At 40.2% G+C, this 15,954-nt stretch overlaps 1 protein-coding gene across 1 annotated transcript in view; it reads right to left on the reverse strand.

Moving 5' to 3' along the window:
• Positions 1-2,415: 2,415 nt before the first annotated feature.
• The window catches only part of LOC112454549 (E3 ubiquitin-protein ligase MYLIP), a 145,447-nt gene continuing 131,908 nt past the window's right edge, over positions 2,416-15,954 (reverse strand). Inside the window, exons 3-7 of the mRNA XM_025016013.1 lie at positions 5,841-6,081; positions 4,652-4,821; positions 3,775-3,991; positions 3,424-3,621; positions 2,416-3,343 (exon numbers count right to left, since the gene is read on the reverse strand). Of these exons, the coding sequence (XP_024871781.1) occupies positions 3,017-3,343; positions 3,424-3,621; positions 3,775-3,991; positions 4,652-4,821; positions 5,841-6,081 (1,153 nt within the window). The 3' untranslated portion in view covers positions 2,416-3,016. The remainder of the gene's footprint in view (positions 3,344-3,423; positions 3,622-3,774; positions 3,992-4,651; positions 4,822-5,840; positions 6,082-15,954) is intronic.

Genomic DNA, 15,954 nt, shown 5'->3' on the forward strand with positions numbered 1-15,954 from the left:
TCTGAATGTTTCACGGTATTTAATCAACAGATTGGAACATCGTATTGAACGCTAAAATTTACGTTTCGTAAGTTGTGGTAGTTTCATATGTTACGCGCGCATCTACCGTCTCGCGCATCAGGTGGAATTTTGATATAATACTAAAAAATAATTGGAAATACTTTAAAAATACTCTTTGCAAAATGATAACTTTTAGAAATATACACACTCTCTCTTTCTTTCTCTCTCTCTCATTCTCTCGAATCATTTTCGCCTCTACCATACATATCTATTAGCTACAATATTTTGAATTTTTTTCCTTATACGTTTTTTATACAGAGATTTAAAATCACAAGAAATTATTATTCGTAACGTGTAATAGTAGCGTTATTGTTGTCATCATTATTATAATATCTTACAGCTATCGACACGCAATAATGGTACAAAGTTATTTTGTTTTTCACATTCGCAACCGCAGACTCACTATAATTCGTAGAATGTAATCGCAATTATATCGATCGTTTCCAAAGATTATCATCGAGACTATCCCACGGCAGTTACGCGATATTTCACGATAGAAATATTTTTATTTTGGCGCGCACAGCGGTTGCCTAGTTATAAGATTGCATTGAATTGCATAATCACGATTTTAACTTAATGTTTTTACGTACGTCCTGACGATCGCGTTAATAATATCTAAAAGAAAGAATAGATCACTCAAAAACAATACTCTGATCTTGCAGATACAATGTAGCTATCATATCGCCATAACGAATATTCTAGAAATCCGTTAAGTGTCTCGCGATAATATAGAATACTAAATCTGCATTTTTTCAAAATGGGAAGAAAGCTACACTGTAACTGAAGAGGAGTCTCTTAAACATTAAACTTAGCGGTATGTAAATACACACTATCATCATTTCTTATAAATAATTACAAACTAAGTCTGCTTTGCATTGATAAATGACTATAAGATCATTATTTTTTTCATTCTTTATCTTTCTTATTCTCTCTCTCTCTCTCTCTCTCTTTTACTCTCTATCACTTTCGTCACTCATACAAAGTTCAATTCATAGAACGCTACTGATGGATGTTAGAAATAATTTATTAGAAGCTATCTTTCCACATTTTACTAATATCGAATTTTTCTCACCGATTGGAAACAAGAAGGAAGAAGATTCAATGCTTCGAAGTTTTAATCAGCAAGATGCATGATTTAAATGAGAATGCGTGTTATTTTTATTCAGGAATGGAACTTCCTTTGTGTTTCCTTGGACACAAAATGCCATTAACTTTTTACTCTACGATTTATCTTTTAGGTGCAAAGCACAGGCAATTAACTCGTTTCGCTTTTATTATGACTTACTCGAAGAATGACGTATGTGCGTAGTATATTAAAACAGATTTGACATTTGGTGAACTTATGACTTTTACTCATTTGACCCTATTGCTGCGGGTTATCTCATTTTTTATATACATATATAAACAGATATTACGGTAATAAAGTTTCCTTCTTCATATATGTAGAATGCTTCAATAAAAAAAAAACAAGAGGGTAAGATATAGTTCGCGGGGAATCGTTTTCGACTAACAATTCTGCAACGATTACCTATTTAATTCTCCTTGTTCACTACGTGTGATAAAAATAGATTCACAATATATATCTAAATGTGATGTCCGCATTGCGTTGCCTTTATCACTACGATCACTACATTTATTTAAAATGATAATGCAGTACATAATACTAAGTTCATCATAAATTGTATGTAAACGTCTTAATTAATGTAAATATATCGAGACGATTTAAATTTCATTTTATCGAAATATCCGGTAGAAGCGGCCATATTATAGCAGTTATTTTTTTGTGAACGATACCGTATATATGTAATGAATAACGAATGTTGTAGTAAAAATATGCTGGGTCACCGATTCCGATAAAAGTTCTCGACCCGATGTGTATGTATAATCTGCGAGCGTTATCTAAATCAGAGTAAACATATGACCAAACAGAAGCGTATCTATCTAAGAGGAACACAGAAGCATTGAGAAAGATCATGAAATAACAAGGAAAAAATTGGTCCGATCATCAGTTAGAAAATAAAAATTTACTCCAAGTGCTTTTGGATCTTGTACAATATGGATTACAACTTTGTTCGCACACATCGGCAGCACTGTTTCTCGTTAGATCCATGCTGCTAATAGCACTTCGGCCGTTCGATTAAAGGGACTATTTATAACACCATTATGAATATGTAGACACAATGATGCAATCCCGTGATTCCCCCGTTGGATTTACCTACGCTATACCCTTGTATATCTCCTGCGCCTTCTCAACAATGTCATCTTTAATCACAGTACCGTCAAATCATTTCTCAATTTTAATATTTTCAAACTGTTCACCCTGTTTGTTAATTATTCTTTTAAAAAAATTAATTTTACTATTCCTGAAAAACATTTTTCTTTGGTCAAAGAACCAAGAAAAAATTTTCTTAATAGTTTCATTAATTTTTACTGAAGGAGCAACCGAGGTGTCAAGATACGTGAATTTGCATAAAACAATGCTTCATATAATTCAAATCATTCAAATAATTTCACAATAATTTAAAAAAAAAAAGTGATGTCGACAATAATGTCGCAGTAAGTGTTTAATCATTCTGAGTAACACAATAAAATAACTTCTGTAAAAAAAAGTATAATTATAGTAATCTTAGGAATAAATCTTTTTTTTTTTTTATAAATTAAACAGATAAATTAAGAATAAAAGCAGAGAAACATCGAAGCAACATCAAACAATAAAAATACGCAATTGCACGCAGCTGAACTCGTCCCACGAAATCAAACTTTCAAAAATCGGATGAAACCCAACGAGCGTCGTCGCGGGATGTAACTCAACGAATGTCGAAACATTTGGTCGGTAGCTCGACGGGCAAACAGAAAAAAGTTTCACCCTCGTATCTCAATACGCCCTCCCTGCGCGGCAAGTGACAATCCTGAAGAATCTTTCGAACGCACCGAGTCCATGTCTGACTCGACGCTCTCAAATGTTGCTGTTTACCGACGCCTCGCTGTCTATAATTCTTTTGTCTTTGATCTCCTCTGTTAGCGGTTTACTAAATACGGGCTCGATCGTCTCTGACAGCAGTTTCGGATTGTGCTTGTCGATGTGCGTCAGCTCGATCGGGAGGTATATGGTTCGGCAGTAATCGATGTCGGCCCGGCATAACGGGCAACGCTCGCAGCGACGGGCGCAGTCCAGACAGGCCACAGCGTGCCCGCAGGGAAACAGGGCCGTGTCCAAGCTCCGGTCCATGCAGATCCGGCAGAGCATAGCGTCCAACAATCTCGCCAGGCATTCTCGAGATTCCTGAAATCGTACGAATCGTTTGTGTCGAATGCTCTTGGTGACGAATCTTATTGTTAGCGCGGCACAGATTCGTCACTCACCTTGCACTTAGAATTCTCGCACTCGCCGCAAGCGTGCCTATCGAGGATCTCATTCTCCTCCGGCAGAGCTATGGTCGCCGCTTCGCAATAAAGCGCACGTCGTGCATTGTCGTATACCTCCCGGCAGGTTCTACGGATGTCGAACACGTATTTCTTGCCCAGGGTCGAGTCCTCGTTGAAAATGGAAATTATTGTCCCCTGCGGAAGAAAGCAACGACGTGCGATTATATCGTCATTCGGACTTAATAGATAACAGGGCTTAGAAAAAAGAGTCGCAGCAAAAGAAAAAAGTCGATGTAAAAAAGGACGAAAAAATAATTAAATATACAAAATGGCTGTGGGGGGGTGTACCTTTAAATCGCGGATAAACTGCGCGGTAACCGCGCTCCTAACTGTCTCGCAGCTGTAAAACGCGTGCTTCTCAGTGATCGCTCTGTAAAGTCCACTGGCGGACTGGCTGGAGTCTAATTTAAAGTCCAATGACGTCTCCTCGCCGTCGAGTGAGAGGTAAACCAGGTGGAACATCCGCCGTTGTGATGTGGCGCTTTGTATAGCTGTATATGGTATACTGTAACGCAATACATAATACATCGTATAATAAATTGAACCACGATGAAGGTAAAGGTAAAGTAAAATCTTGATGTTAATCTTCCTTCTGCATAATGGATGAGGCGAAAGTTTGGAAGGGCCCAATTGATCTTATCATACGCAAACATTTTCTATTTTTTTATTATTATTATTTTCGTCAGGATTTTATTAATGTAGGAACACAGCCTTGTCATTTTATATTAAGCGTGGATTGATAATAAAGTTCTCTCAGTAACAGCTGTTGAACGATCATCTCGGCGGATGGTATAACGTGTAGCAGCCGGTACGTGCCGTCTCCTATCGCCGACAAGCAACATTAAAATCGACTCGAGATTTTGCGTTGATAAATATGCAACCTAGCGCGACGTTATTTAGATAGATTGATTCATCAATGTACAAAAGCGTTCGTTTAAGTTTTTTATTTAATCTGTGTCTAAATTTATTAGTTTTGTTACGAATAGAAATGTAGCTTGGCAAAATATGTATTACGGCAAAATTTGAGACGTTCAACTCAGTTATCCTGCATAATTCTTGAATGTTAAAAAAGAATTTGTAGGAAAATTGTTAACGATGATCGCAAATTAATTCTTGTCTATATCTGAAATATATATACATGTATGTATTATTAATGTATAATCACTTTTGTGTCTCTTCGTCCTGATTGCGGTAGACCGTGATTCCGTGCGGGCCAACGCCGATCATAGACACTCCGTTGTATCCAAATTTACTGTGAAACATTTCCTGTCCAAATGCGTCGAGGTTTGATATCTCTTTCAAGAGCCAATATTCGGCGGTCGATGCTTTCATCCCCTGAAAATTCATATATGTCTGTGATATTCATGTAGATTGCGTGACGCATATTCATGCAGCAATATTCAGTTATCAAATTGTGAATCATAAAAAAAGATTTGTTAAAAATCCCCCCTTCCGCGGAAAATATATCATATTTCTCTACAAATATAACTATCCAACAGATATTGTATATTTTCTATTAAACGCCATCACACGTGTTCCATTTCAAATAAAAAAAATCTAAATTCAAACATACAGATTTAAAAAAAAAACAGAACGATAGAAAAGATTTATTAAACCCTGCAAAACGAGAGGACGTCAAGTTTGCTCGGCACATGTAAAATTTATTACATAAAAGGAAAATAAAATTAAAAAACACACATATATAGGGTGACAATTAGGAAGCTGCTAAAACTAAATTAATATCGTTTAGTATCACGAATAGACAGAATGAAACAAATTAAACATTATACTGCAGAAAAACTCATCAACTTTTTTGACGCGTAGTGTAAAAAGTATAGATTTATGAGTTTGAAAAAATAAATATGAAAGAACTCCGCAAGTTTGACTTAAATGATGATATATGTTCAGAAGATCTCGACTTGGATCATTTCCATGAGAAAAATTTACCGTGTAAAAATTTTTTAATTAGAAAATGTATTTCATAATTCTTTCAAAATAGCCTCAATTATTGTGCACAGTTTAAAGATCATTTCGAAAACGAATGTCGCAATGAGTTATGCAACCAGACGAATTGTCAACTCTCTTTTATAATATTTATTTTTACACTTTCATATATATTCTTTCTTTACTATATTTAATAAAAATGACGGATCTCTTTTAAAAAGTAGTGTTTAATTTATTTCATTTTATCTCTCTCTCTCGCTCTCTCTCTCTCTCTCTCTCTCTCTCTCTCTCTCTCTCCAATCATTATAAAACAACTTTAGTTTTAGCAATTTCCTGATTGTCACCTCACATGTGTGACGGCTTCGTGTGGCGAGTCAAATTACAATTAATACTTCTGTCAGCGCACAAACCTTTATTTCCTTGTGCTGCTGCACTATCCGCAGCAGGAAGTCTTGCGGTTTTGGCTCGCACGGCTCCGCGGGTTGTATGTGACAGCATTGGGAGTAGAGCGCGTGCGGCGGTGACAGCGCATCATAATCACCGCCGTCGGCTTGCGCTATCAGGGCGACCAGACGAACCACGGAGCTCCAATCCGTGACCTTCAGCCTACCCTCGACCAGCTCGAGGCGCGAGTGCAGGTAGAACTGGTGCCTGCAATCACAGAAGGCGGGGGATGACAATGAGACGACGCTCTCGGACGCGTTTCGCAAGAAAGCGGAGAGTTATTAATTGTAATTAGTTCAATTTCGCAACGGGGCGGACCAACTAATATACACGATACTCCCCGGCTAAAGTAAGATTGATTACTCCTCCGTTCTCGGAGAGTATTGTTTTAAGGCTCTCCTGTGCCGCCCTCCCTCTCTACCTCTCCGCCAACCTGAACAATGCGGTAATACAATAATGCAGAAATGATTAACGATCGAGGCAGGTTCGCAGCGGCGAAAAATACGTTCGCGATTTAATTGCACGCGGCATTTAGGCATTATATCGCCGAGCGAGAGACGTTCTCTCGCCTGTGCGTGACGTGAATCGTGAATCTCGCGACTCGCTCTGCTCCAGGATGACATTTAATCGCACGAGTTGGCGTGTCGAGTTATTTCCATTTCCAACGTTTTATCTCTTTTTTTTTTTAATCCCTACAGACCATCGCGGGAAGAAGCTTCGACAGAGGATATTTTTACTTTGGTTCGCTGAATTTCTGGTTGACAACTTAAATGATTCATATCGCGCATTTCCACAGTACCGTGACTCCACGTTCGCATGCATATTTGAAGAATAGCGGAGTGCGCGACGACCGGGTAGGGAAGAGGTAGCTCTCCAAAATACCTCCGAGCTCTTTTTGCATACTCCCTGAATATCCTTCAGCTACAATGCATACATCTCACGATAAACATGTTGCCGTCGGAGAAGTGGAATTACGCGTCGAGAGGAAGTGAATAGCCCGTTCGCGAAGTACCAGAATACGATAAAGAATCTGCATTAGAATATACCGCGCTGTACCCATTTTTCACAATTCTGCATGCCGTTGCGCTCCCTTCCTTCCTTCCTTCCTCTCGTTCTCTCTCTTTCTCTCATTTAATTCTCTCTGGCAAACTCGTGTTGCGGAGATAATGGATAATCGGGACGTAGACAGACTCCTCTGTACACGCCGATGGCAAATAATTTGGCACAATGGGGAAAACAATTTATTATCCGTGCTTCTATCCGCGCGAGCATCGACCCTCATTCAGGTCGCGAGCGACACTTATAAAGCATCGCCCATCGGCATCAAACTCCAGTTTTATCATCGCATCAGCGCTATTACCTCGATGTCTCGATTTATTAAAAAAAAAAACGAGAAATATATCTGCGAAATATATTCCCGAGTAGTTGACTCACCGCGTTCTTAACGAGGAAAATATCAATTTCGATCGAGAGTAAATCGGATCGACGCGTGCGAGAGTAAGACGAGTCGACAAGGATCCATATCAGCGAGTTTGAAGAAAACATCAATGGTCAAAGATCTTCAAGTTTGCCGAATATTGTTGGTATTGAGAAATAGTCTCTCGAGTTCGGCTTGTTTACCGAAAAACTTTGGGTGACCTCGATACTTTTTCTCTTAGGAAATCATCAAGCGAACGTTCTCGGAAAGACGTGAAAGAGGAATCGCGTCAGAAGGTTGCCGCGTAAAAAATTGGGTCGCGGTCGTAATTTTGTAAGATTTGCAGTCACGAACCCCGCCGGCCTCGTCACCGTCGTCAGATCTTGCAACGCGTTTCTTCGAGAACCGCCGGCCGTGGAATTCTGAGTAAATTAAGCGATTTTCCTCGCCATAAAGTTCCACCGGTGCTTTGCGCTCGTACCCCTCTCTCCCCTCTCCCCAAAAAAACGAAAGACGTTATTTATCGCGGGTCGTTTTCCCCGGTCGCGGATGTGCGAACAATCTTGCCGCTCTCGTCAGACGGAACTTACCGTCTCCGTCGGCCCCGAACTTTGGCGGAATCCGCGGGATGGTAGGAAGTGTTCGAGGACCCAATGACATTTGTCACTGTGAGAGAGAGATATTGGTTCTGCCCGAAGTTCCCGGAGAGAATGCCGGAATTCCTTCGTCGGCGGACTCATTGTTAACAATCGCGCGCGACGAAAATTGCCGTCGGAGCAGGACCAAACTCTTCCGACCGAGGATTCGCGCGAAGGCAAAGAGGACGATTTCGAGCCGCTCTCGCAGATTGACAGTCATAGACTTAACTCTTTATCGAGCGACGTCTCAGCTTCGGCTGAGAGCCTCTCGCGTTTCAACAACCGAAATTACTTTCTAGAACTGCGAAATCGTCTCGCTTCTCTTCATCCACGAATATTACGAAACCACCTGAATTACACAATCTCACGGTTGAGAGTAGTGACCGTAACATCTCAATTCTCAGGATAATGAAATAATCAGAGTAGCAGGCTAATCGAGTTCGCTTAATCTCGATTTGTCCCGTAGAGGAGCTTTTGGATAATTAAGCAGAGTTTGCGCTTTGCATCTGCAGTGATACCGTCTGTCTCATTAATCTAAAATGACATTGGATTTAATATTCCTGACGCATTCCACACGTCGCTTTCCGTACCGTTGATTTTCGGACGACGCGGGCAATTAATCTCGTTACAGGACTTTATCTGATCTTTCCTTGCGTGGAAGATTTTTCTGCTCCACTAAAATCAAGACGAATAAGGCAAGAGGGCAACATCGAATTATGAACAACGCTTCCAACACACCGGACTTACACGCGGCAAGATGATCTGACTAAACGAGGCTAGGCTGAGTGCTTTTAGAAAGCTTTCAAGCCGCCTTAAATGCTGGGAAATCCCTCGGTGGAATAAAGCTTTTATTAAGCGCTATTACAGGTGAGACTATTTTTGCCGAATTCAGCGCAATATTTCTTATACTTGATGAAATATTTATCAGACTTTATTAGACCGCATATCAAACGGATATCGTGTGCCGTGTCGCACTGTTTGACGAATATAACCGCGTCGCATACAGAATATTCGAATTAGCGGGAGTCAAGTATAACTCCGATAATATTAACGACATCGTCATAGAACGTCTGGTCGGTGACGTATATTTCATTCATGACGTGTACACAGCACTTTCCCATACATAATTCAGAAGTGGAAACAAGGTCGGCCCTTCCGCGCCGAGTTTCAAATAGGGCGTTCCAGTCGATTGATTGCGCAAGAGGCACTTATAAATCAGTCATACTGGATTAACGCGCGAAGTGTTGGTAACTACGTGCACACCGTGGATCACCATGAATACACCTGCGAAATTCGAGGACGGAGTCGCCGCGAATGTTTCATTCGAAAATCGAGCACGTGCAATTAATTCCCGTTTCTCTGAGAGACTAACGTATCGTCATCTAAATCCCCAATAGTTCTCGTCGGTGAGCTCCTCGAAAAAACAAATAGCAAGTAGACTAGAGCAACGTATAAAAAAATAAGACATCAGTTGCGAAATGTTGATTTCTGCGATGTGATCAAATATGTCTCTTGGATACTCTTTTCAATATAGATTATGCGTAAAAGAGACGCGCATCGTCGCGAATCAGCAAAGGGGTTACCCGAAGAGCGTGAAAATTCGAGCCGACGTTTGCGCTCGAGCGGACAGGGTCGTGGGAGCTCCAGACTGACCTCCGTGTGGTCCTGTGCGTCCACAATATTTCCTAGTAAATAATTCAAAGGTTATTTCCGGCCGGTCCCAGGTAATTTTAAAGTGCCCCCTCCCCCCCCCCGGTCTGGGCTAGTCCTCGTGGACGACATGAAAAGTGGAGGTGGCCGGGGGACGGTTGCAAATAAACTGGAATTTCTTAGAGGAGCGGCACGCGTTGCAATTCGTCGTGGCGAATTAGCTGCATGCGGATTAGCATTAGCGTGCGGTTGCCACGCTGCACGCGGACTGTCGCCGGTGACATTAGCCAGCCGCGTTGTAAATGAGTCAACACCAGATCCGACAAGCCGTGAATTTCAAAAGGGTTGCGCCGCACTCGTTCGCGGTCGCTCAGATTTCCACGCGGCAAAGAGGATCGGCTTTGGTAGCGACCGGCCAGTAGTGACCGCAAGGCGATCGCTGCGGAGCGCTTTAAATTATGTTTCACAATTTCGAGGCACGAGAAAACGGGAACGTCGTTAGGATGCACGTGCATGGTATTAACCACCGCGTTCATAATGCATACGCGAATTACGAAGTTTCCTGTCGGTCGAGGAGAACTGAGTAGTTAAGTGATAATTAAATATTGAATTAACTACCTAAATTAACTGATCGTTACATTATTTTTCATTCGTTGCGCGTACTACCAAAATGATTGTATAATGAGATTTTTTAAGACCAAAGTAATGAATAGTAATCCGTTCTATTTGTTAGGTTGATTTGGCAGATTTGTATAGCAAACTACACTGTTAAATTCGTAATGTCAAATTATACTCAATTTCGGTCATTTTTAATCATTCCTATAGATTACTACTTATATACTCAACATGTCATTAATTTAACTAAAACAGTGTTAATTTAACTAAACCAATGGGGCGTTAAAATAATACTGTTTTGTTTTAAAATAATAAATTTCGTGTTGAGTTAAATACTCCCTGAGTTAATAATAAAATGTTAATAATAAAATGTTTTTAACTCAAGGACGTGGTTTAAATTCCATCCTTTAATATTTAACAGTGTGTGAACACAGATTTACATACATAAATGAAACTGAACTCTTGCAGCTTGAAACGTGTATCAAAGATAAGCAAAGTTCTCGAGAGATGAGTCATTTTACGTTTACGTTGCATTTCATCCTGCATATTTCTCTATCATGTTTATTAAAATGTACTTATTAAAGTGTTTTTCTGCAGTATATGCATAATCTACAGTCTTTATTCAGCCTTTTAACATGTTTAAAATACTTTGCGTAAAACAAAGCCATGATAATGGAGAGCATAAAAAAAAAACAGGGTCACAATAACACGATCTTACTTATGTCATAGACGTGCGGCGCTTATATCTTTCTTATTATTGCTTTTTATCTCATTCTCTTGGATTAAAATTCTAGAGTAAAAATTGAACACGTAAATATAATTGATTTTTTTTTAACTCTTTAGTTTTGTAGTCCTTAACACGCGATGAAAGAGACAGACAGAGAGAAAGAAAGAGAGAGGCAAAAGTGTCTCCCCAATTTCCAAACTCCTTAACTCGCTCCTTTTCTTACGCAAACACCCGTGAAAGCGGCTTAAAAATAAAAATAGCGACGATGTTCGAGAATGTCTTCGCGCGTTCATTAGCGACTCGGCGCGGCGCGGGCGGCCAAAAGCGCGGCTCGCGGGTGCTCCAATTATGCACACGCTCTAGAACGCGCGCACACACAAACGCGTCCTCCTGTGTATTTATTCTTGTCCGCTGCACAACGCTTTAATTGTACCGTACGGTCTTGCCAGCAATTTTCGGGCACGCCCGCCGCAGCGACCACGTACGGTTTTGTATCTAATCGGACCGTGCGTAATTAATTATTCGCCGAGTTGTAATTAACGAGCCACCCCTCGAAGCAAGTCGTAATTACTTTTGCTTTTTCGGCCGCGACTCCCTTTCCCGCTTCCGCAACAATTTGGTTTCGGCGAGACAATACATATGTCTTCTTCTAAGCTTCATGAGCACATTAAAGCGACTGTTGATTAACTTTTTGTTAATCAACAATAATACGGGGAGTTGTAAAGTGCCGAATTTTGTAACAATTATCTGGATAATTGTTGCAACATGATATACATATGTTATACATGTAGAAATAAATATAAATAATTTAATATTAAATTTAAGATTTCCATTTCAGATTTAAATATATTCACTGCGATCGCCGAACTCTGTTCATTATAATGTTGAATCGATAATTCATTATTATCGTATTTAACCGGAATAACTAAAGTTCATAACTGCGCCAATATCGAGGATTCAATTTTGCGTTATGTGGCTCTTCCCCTTGGCTAAATACGCAGGTACGCAGTAGAGTGTAGCCGTATAATTCAATTATCTCGTGTCTCTACAATTTTCTGCCACGAAACTAATGCAATCACGATGTTCTCGAAATAATAATGGACTGTTATCGAAAGTATTGGGAATCAATGAATAAGAGCCGATATCGGGCTTCCTTTTATTTTTATGAAAATTTGGCGCCACGGATATTAAATTCTTCGTGCTTATCGGAATTTTAGTCTTCATATTTTAACGGCTTTTAATGCTTATCGAGGAGGAGAGGCAATAACAAAAACCAATAAAATTATAATAGGTAACCCACACAAATTCCTTCTCTCGTGACCACCTCCTTCTTTTCCCCGCGCCGGTCATCTCGCGAGTACCGCAATAATCAACTTCTCTTGTTCTTCGTTACGTATAATAGAATTTTCTCTTTGGAGAAAATTCGCCATCCGCGAATTATGGCGTGGCAAGCGCGAGACCTAATGGGAAATCGCGTCAGCTCGCGAGTAATTAATCCTCGTCGAGGGTACACTCGATAATTAAAGTTCAGGAGCAAGTAATCCGCGAAGCGTACTCGCGGTCGGCGCTTTCTTCCCGCTCGTCGATCGACCCCGTATATCGCGCCGGCCGCTCGCGTATTTCACGGCGCGGATCTGCTTATTATCGAGGATCGAGATTAATGGAAGCCCGTTTTGGTGCGCCGAAGCGGCTACGTATCTTCCCCCGAGGGGCACCCAAGAAATTCCCCCGACCGTGAAAACGCAACTGATCTCGACCATTGAATTTTCCACCACAGCGTTCCGAGCCGTGATCGCGTAATGAAATTAACGGGGGTTATACTGATTCGCTACGCCGGGGTATTCTCGATTGATTTGAAGTGACTACGTGCTATGACACGCGACACATGTGAACTCAGTGGAGCGCAATCCTGATATTTATAAATATTGTTAGCATATCACACACGAACGTTGTACCAGAAATGACGTATGGCCCGTACGATTCAATGATTATGACGGAATAACGAATAATAAATTCAGAGCCTATTGAATCCAAAAGTGCATATTGATTTTGGCAGATGGGCTTTAATATCTCACATTTCTACGGATGGCGCGGAGGGGGTCCGCGGATTTATTTTATATATGCTCGCGAAATGGAACTTGCCAATCAGATTATGGGATCCGCGTGGGAATACGCGGGAAAACGGCGGGTTACGTGACACTGAATAAAACAAATCTTTGACCTGATAAAGTTCGTGATCCGAGTTACTGCAAGGGCGGATGATGGAAACTTGAGAACCGGGAAAGCCCAGGGGGTCGCCTTTTCGTCGATCGCAATTCTATTTGCGTTCGCGCAGCAACCGGCGAGATATAATTCGTACGTATAACACGAGGATAATTACATTTCTACAAATTCACGTAGTGAATTCCAAATGTGCACGCGTGTTATTTATTTATGACCACGTATATATTCCATCGAATCTGTACAATGGTCTCGTAATTTTGTTGGTGGTAATAAAATGGCTATTTAATAAAAAACTGAGGCAACTCCATCTTATAAAATATTAGGATGGTTTGTCTCGTTCAAAAAAATTGAGAAATAAAAAAAAAAAGACACAATCTGGATACACTATGCATAATTAGATAGCTATACCGGTTTGATCTGCAAGAAATCTTGTATAAACAGTTACTTTTTTTTACATAAAAAATCAATTTTTTCCACGAAATTATGTTTAATGGAGGTTACAAGGTGGATATGCGTAAAATAAATATAACAAAAAGTATGATATACTTGCACTGTCAGAAAAGATTCTACTTTGAAGTTACCCCCACTCACAAAAACGTTAAAGTCAGCATACTCCCACATTCTTCTATTATGTTACACGCAGAGAACTCCGTTTTTATACATTTTGGGTAAATCTGGAAGGTAATATCCATCCACTATGGAATAATGAAGTACTGCAAAAAATTAATTGAGACAAATAAACACGAAACTACCGCGAGATGCAATCTGAGCGCGCTAATAAACATCCTCCGCCTGCAGTCTCCCCACGGGAAACCACTCTGCAGGTTTTTCCACTGTACGCGGCTTGTCTCGCTAATAGCGCGTATTTTAATAACAAATTCTTTAATGATGATAAAGTCGATTCACCTTGGAAAAATTTAAAGAGAAATTATCATAGGGATTTAAGAATCCTCACTAAAATATCGTAAATTTGCCTATGAATTTCTTATTCATCTGAACTTCTGCGAATCGATAAGACGTAACGTTTCTCGTGAACATTTTTTGTTATTCCCGTTATACGTGTATTCTTTTTCAATCGATGATAAGCGATCGTCTCGGAACGGAAGATTTCCGGTACATCGATATCCACCGCGAATGAAAAAGAAAACTCTTTTGTAGCGAGAGACAGTAGTCCCGGGGCGAAAGGAAACTCCTCCGGAAATCCGGTCGGATTTATCTGACGAATTACTTCCGGTGCACTTGACTGAAGACGAGTTAGCCCGGTGGCGAGTATTCGGATTCTGTTTGCCGTTAACATTGCGCTGAAATTTCGAGCGGCGGAATGGATGGCGGATGTTTGGAGGAAGGAGGAGGTAAAGAGGAGGACCGTCTACGAGCACTTTACTGACGCTCACTCGCAAAGTCCCTCGACTAGCGACTGACGTCGTCGTCGAATTCTGACCGCCGAAACTATCCGGCGAAATTAAGCTTCGAAACTACGGCGTTCACGAGCATCGCGAAACCCTGTTCGGCTTTTACCCGCGAAGAAGTTCAAGTGTTCTTCGTGTATCCATCTGTTCTTCCCCGCCGTCGGATCCATTTATCTGCCTATCCGTCCGACGCGGGTTTAGCCGTAACGAGCCGTCTGCGTGTTAAGGGCTTACACGCAATTTCGGCCTCCCGCATCGCGGTCTGACCGGCAAAAAGCCCCGCACCGCCCCGCAACCACATTAACACGCTCGTGCGATGTACGACTTCGTACTACAGCGAGAGATGTGGTTTCGGGGTTCATTCGACGCCACCGAATTTGAATATTTCGCGAATTCGATCAGAGACTACACAGTGAGATAAACAGCACAGACAGCGCCCCCAAAAGAAACTGAATGTTTAATATAAAAACTTGAGATGAGAATCATTAAATTAAAATATTTGTTCTTTAAATTTATTCTATTATATTTTTACGCGATAATAGTAATCTGTAAAGAAACTGATGGTTATATGTAGTTTATCAGTTTATGTAGAAAACACACAAAACTGTGCATATGGTGGCATCGATTGAACGGCGAATGGTCCTTTCTGCTGCGATCTTACGCTCTTAGGCGAGATTTGAATCTGTAATTTTGCAAACCTCTCCGAAATTGTACGGAAACGCTGGTAGACCGTTATTATTATTCCTGCCTAATTCTGCCGCAGCAGTAATACCGAGGATCACATATCGATCCATTCGGTTAAAATTAAGCAGAGAAACTATTTGACCGATATCGAAGTTACGCGAGATTATTCGATTTTACCACAGAAGGCTTTCACAGGACCTCTGAATTTCGTTCACCACTGTCTGCCGTAGGAGACGTTAAAATGTGCTGAATTCCATGATTAAAAGTAACAAGAAATTTCTTTGACATTCGATTGCACATTAGCTATTGGGCTAAAACATTTTATTAAAAATGCACGACAATTTGTGCAAAGACTCAAAAATATGATACATGTTTTGTAAAACAAATAGGTGGGACAAATATTGTAGAAACAATATAATGATAATATTAATATATTATTACATATATTAATATTATTACTAACCTTAATATTATTAAATAATATTAATGTTCCTAATATGTTTGATAACGTAGGACATACGTAACGTATACATAAATTTGATATGCATTATAAATTATTATATCAGTCAACAAGCCGCGATTATTTTAATATTTCGTGGAACAAATTCGTAATTTTATATCAGAAATAATTACACGCAAGCTTCAACACATTATCTACTAGTTTGCTATTTTCGATAAAATCAATAGCGCCTACAAGAAAGAAAGTGACGTACATCG

The sequence above is a fragment of the Temnothorax curvispinosus genome, unplaced genomic scaffold (genome assembly GCF_003070985.1).
Source record: "Temnothorax curvispinosus isolate PA1 unplaced genomic scaffold, ASM307098v1 QBEX01005133.1, whole genome shotgun sequence".
Taxonomy (NCBI): Eukaryota; Metazoa; Arthropoda; class Insecta; order Hymenoptera; family Formicidae; genus Temnothorax; species Temnothorax curvispinosus.